Genomic DNA, 6,000 nt, shown 5'->3' on the forward strand with positions numbered 1-6,000 from the left:
GCTAGTCGCCGACCACACCCACAAAGAACCCTTGCACAAAGATCGCAAGGGCGGGGACCTGTTCCTTTTTACCCCCATCTCACAGTAGAGGTGTCCGTTTTTATTTATTTATTTCCAGCACTCCGGACGCGTCGACTCAGTTCAGATCATTTGCGGGGCCGCTGGCGCCGGTGCAAGGCCTCCGCCCGCTGCTCCTCCGCCAAGGCTAGCGCGCTCGCCAAGTCCATCCCCTCCTCCTCCTCCTCCGACCCGCTCTCCCCACCACGCCCAGCCACGACCACCGCGCCCCGCTCCTCCGGCCTCCGCCCAAGCTCCTCAATCTCGTCAAAGGAGCGGAGGAAGAAGAGCGTGTGGAACTGTACGGAGCCCGGCCCGAACCGCTGCAGCAGACGCGGCGCCTACCGACGGCTCCAGCGGAACTGTGCGGGAGAGGAGCATGAGGCCGTGGCTGTGAGAGGCGCCACGCCTCCGCCGCCGCCTCCCCTGGCGGCGAAGACTGCGCGACCGGCGACCAGACCTTGCCCACGTACTGCACCGCCCCCGCCACACCCTGCGCGCTCACGCGCACGCGCTTTCGAGCCCCCCCCCCTCCCTCCCCCGCCTCGGTCGGCGCAGCCTCGGGCAGCGCCGCCAGCTCCGCCATCCAGCCCGGCACGCTCCGCCAGCGCGCGTCGCGGCGGGCCGCCTATGCAGCGGCTCTCAAGCGTGGGGAGGCACGCCTCGCGCACTGCCGCCGCCGGGGGGGCTCGACTCGCCGGGCAGGTGGCGCCGGCGCAAGCCGCCGGGGCCGGCAGGCGCATGCACGGGAAGAGCGGGGCCGGCGGCCTTCGGTGGCGGGCGGGGAGGAGGAGGCGAGGTGGCGTGGGAGGGCAGTGACTCGCCCACCACCCAAACATGAGCGTCAGCCGGCCTCCCTCCTCCTCGCCCTCCTCCTCGCCCTCCTCCTCTCGCTCGCCCTCGCCCTCGCCGCGAGCGAGGCTCTCCGGCAGCACGCCTGCCACAGCAACCATCTCGAGGCTGAGGCGGCGGGCACGAGGACGGGCGGGGCCCTTCGCGCGCCGTGCAGCACGTCGCCCCGGAAGAGGAGGAGCCGCCCCTCCTTGGGCCGGACGAGGAAGGCGCTCGCCTGGAGACGCACACGTGCGCCGCGTCACCCACGCGCTGGACGGCGCGCGGCCAGCCTGGGGCCGGGAGTGGTCGCCTCTGCCGCCGCGTCGCCCGACCCGGAGGCTAGCGTCTGCGTGGTGACCATGGTTGGCGCCGCCTTCCTCCCGCCGAGGTAGAGCACCGACGAGACGAGGGGGTGGCGCGTGCCGCCGCCCGAGAGGAGCGTCGCCTCGTCGAGGTCAAAGTGCAGCTGGTGGAGCGCGCGGCGGCTGCTCCGCGTGTGAGCCCACCACTCAACCGTCCTCAGGCGAGGCGCCGCCGAGCCGCCGCCGCCGCCGCCTCCCGGGTACAAGTCGGCGGCGTGCCTATCCTCGGGTTGTGACGAGGTCCCGAGGCCTGATGGGGCGGCTCTCCCTCTTTGAGAGCGCGAGGCGACCGCTCCATCAGCGGCTGCAGCAGGCGGGCAGCCTGCTCGACGAGGAGGAGCGGTGGTTTGGAGGCCGTGAGGTCGTGCCGGTACGAGAAGAAGCACGGCGTGGGATAGCCGTGCTCCTCCCAGAAGGCAGCTCCCGGTCGCAGCGCTCGCTGCAGCCCCGCGATCACGGCTGGCGGAAGCACGCCGTCGAGCACTATTGGAGCACCACAGAGGCCAGCAGGGCTAGGCGTCGCCGTCGATGGCGGCGCGAAAATGGAGACCGAGAGCCGGTGGCGCATACCCAACGCCCGCAGAAGCCTATCTGCTTCAGAGCCGCGCCCTTGCCGCGAGCAGAGCAGCGCGAGGTCGTGCTGTGCAGTGGCGCCGGCTGCAACCCGTCCCGCAGCCTGCTTGAGCTTGGCGCTCGTCGAGCTGGTGTCGAGGCGAGCAGCCGCACGGGCGCCGGCGGCGATGACGCGACGCAGGCGTGCTTCTTCCGCCTCTGCCATTTGTCAGGCCAGGGCGACGGAGGTAGCAGCGAGGTGGCAGCGAGCAAGCGGCTGCCGGCTCGCCAAGCCGCACGCAGCCCCGGGCCGCAAAAAGAATTTTTAGCGATCAACGCTTTCGATAGACCGAAAGTAAGATCGTTCGGTGCAGAAACCCCGGCCATGCCCATGTAACGCAATTGTGCTCGATTTTTTTGATTTTTTGGTCGAGAAGTGTCTCCAAGTCTTCTGGACCCATCGATGGCCGTCGCCTCGACGCCGCTCGTCGCGGCACCATCGTGCCCGGCCTGGGCGAAGCATCGTCGCGGGCGCCAGCCGCAGTTCGACGGCAAGCCGTGCGAGCCTGCTGAGGAGGAGGACATGTGGCTGTGCCTGGCCGACGGCCGCGCGCGCAGCACCGCCGACCTGAAGCGCCTGGCGACAGCCGCTCGGGTGCGAGCGAAACGAGCAAAAGATGCAGCCGCCGCGAACACGCGCGATCGGCAGGCGCGCGACCAGCGCCGCCGGCAGCGTGAGCAGCACGACCGGCGCGCAGCGCCGGCGGTCGCCAAGACCGTGCGCCCACAACGCGGCCAGTGCGGCTGCCCGGCGCACGCGGTGTGCGGCATGTGCGTCGACCAGGGCAAGCTCGCCGCGGCCGAGCAGGCGGCCATCGACCTGGAGACGCGCTTCCACGCCTCGACGAACGTCGTCATGGACCTGGAGCGGCCCGAGGACGAGACGGCGGCGCTGCTGCAGCGCTGCGTGCACGTCTCCGACGAGACGAAGCGGCGGCTGCTGGGCGAGTGGAGCGACGAGCGCATGGCGCACGCGCTGCCGCTGCACGCATGCGCCTCGTGCGGCGTGCGGGACCCGTCGCTGACGTACACGCGGGTTGACGTGTCGGCGCTGCCGCGTACTGTGTCTGTGCGCGTAGCCGGTAAGAAGAGTGGTGAAATTTAGAAAAGGAGTTGCGGTGTTGATCGCCGCGGGAGCCCTCTTATGGCAACGACTCTGGGCACGGGACTGGCGCGCACTGAGAATTGCGGCGTGCACCAAAAAACGCCCCCTCCGTGTCGCGATGCTCTCCCCGCTCCCGTTCCCCTGTGTCCCTGATCGTCCTTACTCAAGATCTTACTTGCAGGTGGGGACCCTGTCCTTCTCCCACCCCTCGTCTGGCGTGTCTGTTTTATTTACTCTGCACTTCCTAGCTCCCCGGCCCTGGGTGTGAGGCTGATGATGACTCGAGTGCTCCAAATTCCTCAATTGTTTTCTTTCTTTTGCGTTTTGGCACACGCGGCACGCGCGCCGGTGGGCGGGGGGTCCTCTAGGGCGGGGCTACTAGGGGCTCTGGGGGGAGGCGGGGCCCCCCGGAGGCACCGTGCGCCGCGCAGCAGTGAGGAAACGGGGCCCCGGCTCCGCTAGTCTCAGCTAGCACCAACTTCCCGATCTAACGGTCTAACAGAGGGCAGATTTGGAGAGATCTCGAGGAGTACATACAGATAGACCCTCCAATCATCAGAAAACTCCAACCTGATCGGTCGTACTGACCGCCGACAGGTCACTCCAGACAGCAGACAGGCCGACGTCTGCGCGCGGCCGGCCGGCGAGAGGCTTGACACGATCCGACCCTGCGACCCTCATGCTGCTGCTCTAGCTATCAGACATGCGCTGCTGACTGCTGCCACAATGTGCGACCGGTGCTGACCCACTTGGCGGCCTTCCCGGTCAGTGGTGAGGCGCAGTTCAGAGCTGTCGATGCACGATGGCGCGATGCCGCACTGGTCCCACATTGGTGACACGAGACCACCACGTTTGCCGGTCCAAGAGAGAGGCACCGGCGCTGTCGTGAGAAGGTGCATGGTCCCTCTTAACTGCCCATGCGCGCGAGGCTGTGTAGGCATAGCCTCGAGAGTGCCAGCAGCCAATCCGACAATCCGAGGCAGTTTGTGACGCGCATTGCGTCAGAAGCGTGCACGCGCTGGAAGGACACCTTCCTACTGGCCGTACGATCAGGTCGTCACTGAATGCTGGGTACTAAGGCCGCGAGCTATGCAGGTGGTCAATTGTGCCGCAGGGCACGGTCAGCAGCGCCGACAGGCTGTCGCAAGGCGTGATAGCATGGTCGCAATACGCGAATTCTCATGAAAACAAGTAGAAAATCGCGCAAAAAAGAAAAATACGCGAAAAAAATCGGCGCCTGCGGCGGGCCATGGGACCCCATTTCCCCCCCGCATGGGTACCCCCTAGGGGCCCCGCCTCCCCCCAGAGACTAGGGGGTCCTTCTGAGTGAGTTTTGTGCACTGTGGTGGTGCGTGCTCTTTCGAACTCGCACGCACATTTTTTCTAATAAGTTTTAAGATGAAGAGAAAACTGCGGACTTCATGTCGCCGGCCAGTGCGCCAGTAAGGTTGCAGCGAGAAGCGGCGAGAGACTGCGAAGAGAGATAGGAAGAGGCAGACTCCCTAGCGCCTAGGGTGGGCGACGGCTAGCGCATCACACACCTCTCCTTAAAATCCCAACAAAACAAGAGAAAGATCTCTCTCTCAAAACAAGTTAGAGTTGTTTGGTATTGCTAAAAAAAATCCCTGTGTGGTGGCGGCGTGCCGTCCTCCCATCCCTCCCTTGGGTTGTGTGTTTTCTTTCTTTCTTTAGTGCGCCAGTAAAAGAAAGAAAGAATTCTTAAAATACAAGCCAAAGAAAGAAAACAGCGAACCCAAGGGAGGGATGGGGAGGCTAGCCGTCGCCCACCCTTGGGCGTCCGCCTCTTCCTATCTCTCTTCGCAGTCTCTCGCCGACTCTCGCTGCAACCTTCATGCCACCTCGCGGTCGCCCCCCTCTCGTCGTGCTCTCCCTTGTCGCTTCTTCCTCTGTCGCGTCGCTCTCCTCTGCCTCGTTCTGCGACGCCGATGCGCGCCCCCTCCTAAATAAAGCGCCCCCTCCTCGCAGCTTCTTTCCCGCGGAAAAATTCTTTCCCCCCCCCGGCGTGACGAACCTGACCCTTGTCGCTGAAGCTGTCGCTGAAGCCCGGCGTAAAGCCAGCGCCTCTGCCCACTGCGGCCGTCGCCGTCGGCTCCTGCACGCAGCCCGCCGCTGAGCTCCGCCAGCGCCTGCCGCGATGGCGACCCCACCCACGATCAACCAGGCTACCAACCCCGGCGGCTCGAACGCAGCCGACATTGACCCTCCGATGCCTCCCGCGGCGTGGGTCAACTTCGTCGGAGGGGGCGCGAGCGGGGCAGTGCCCAACTTGGTGGACCCAGCGACGGGGCTACCCATCTCCAACATCCCTCAGCCCCCAACCCAACTCGCTTTCCTGGGAGGAAGCAACATTGGTGCCATCGCTCCCAATGCGAAGCCCGTGAAGGCCAGACCAGCGCCGACGCCGGTGCCGGGCATCCAGCAGTCGCTCCAGGCGGCGAACGATCCGGGCTACAACGCGTACAGCACCCTCAACCCATTCGTGCAGGGCGGAGGCATCTCCACTATGGTGCGCTCCAGCGCTCGCTGCCGCCACCTGCCACCGCCGCCACCCGCCACCGCCGCCGCCGCCGCCGCCGCCTCCTCCTGCTCCGCCACCGCGCTCGTCGCCACCGTCATCGCCGTCCCCACTATCCCTGCCGCCGCCGCTGCTCTGTTTCTCCGCCGCCGCCCTCACCGCCTCCGCCGGCACAGCAGCAGCCGCTGCCGCCGCAGCACCCGCCGCCGTAGCTCCTGCCGTTTTGCCGCTCCGTCGCTGCGGCCGCCGACTCCCCCACCCCTCCCTTCGCAGGCGTACCCACCCACCGGTGAGTCGACCTACGGCCTCATGTTTCAGACAAACGGCGCGCGGCCACCGCCGCCCTCGCAGCAGCCACTCACCGACGCAACGCCCACCGCCGCCAGCCGCCGCCAGCCGTCGCCCCGTCTCCACCGTCGCCGCTGCCGCTGCACACCGCCGCGCGCGCCGCTGCTGCTGCACTCCGCCCTCGCTTTGATCACGAACCAGCCCAC

At 66.8% G+C, this 6,000-nt stretch overlaps 3 protein-coding genes across 3 annotated transcripts in view; 2 read left to right on the forward strand and 1 right to left on the reverse strand.

Moving 5' to 3' along the window:
- Positions 1-1,150: 1,150 nt before the first annotated feature.
- EMIHUDRAFT_243341 (hypothetical protein) lies at positions 1,151-2,031 on the reverse strand (the record flags this gene model as incomplete). Its single annotated transcript, XM_005771429.1, has 2 exons — positions 1,151-1,376; positions 1,544-2,031. The coding sequence occupies 2 exons, from the start codon at positions 2,029-2,031 to the stop codon at positions 1,151-1,153; spliced, it is 714 nt and encodes a 237-aa protein (XP_005771486.1).
- A 237-nt stretch (positions 2,032-2,268) lies between these two features.
- EMIHUDRAFT_118201 (hypothetical protein) lies at positions 2,269-2,970 on the forward strand (the record flags this gene model as incomplete). The annotated part of the gene is made up of 1 exon (XM_005771430.1): positions 2,269-2,970. One exon carries the CDS (start codon positions 2,269-2,271, stop codon positions 2,968-2,970), a length of 702 nt encoding a protein of 233 aa, XP_005771487.1.
- Positions 2,971-5,125: 2,155 nt separating this feature from the next.
- Positions 5,126-6,000, forward strand: part of EMIHUDRAFT_243344 (hypothetical protein) — a gene marked incomplete at both ends in the record, with an annotated part of 2,580 nt that continues 1,705 nt past the window's right edge. The window contains one exon of the mRNA XM_005771431.1: positions 5,126-5,497. Within this exon, the coding sequence (XP_005771488.1) occupies positions 5,126-5,497 (372 nt within the window). The remainder of the gene's footprint in view (positions 5,498-6,000) is intronic.

Source organism: Emiliania huxleyi (genome assembly GCF_000372725.1).
Source record: "Emiliania huxleyi CCMP1516 unplaced genomic scaffold EMIHUscaffold_385, whole genome shotgun sequence".
NCBI classification, from domain to species: Eukaryota; Haptophyta; order Isochrysidales; family Noelaerhabdaceae; genus Emiliania; species Emiliania huxleyi.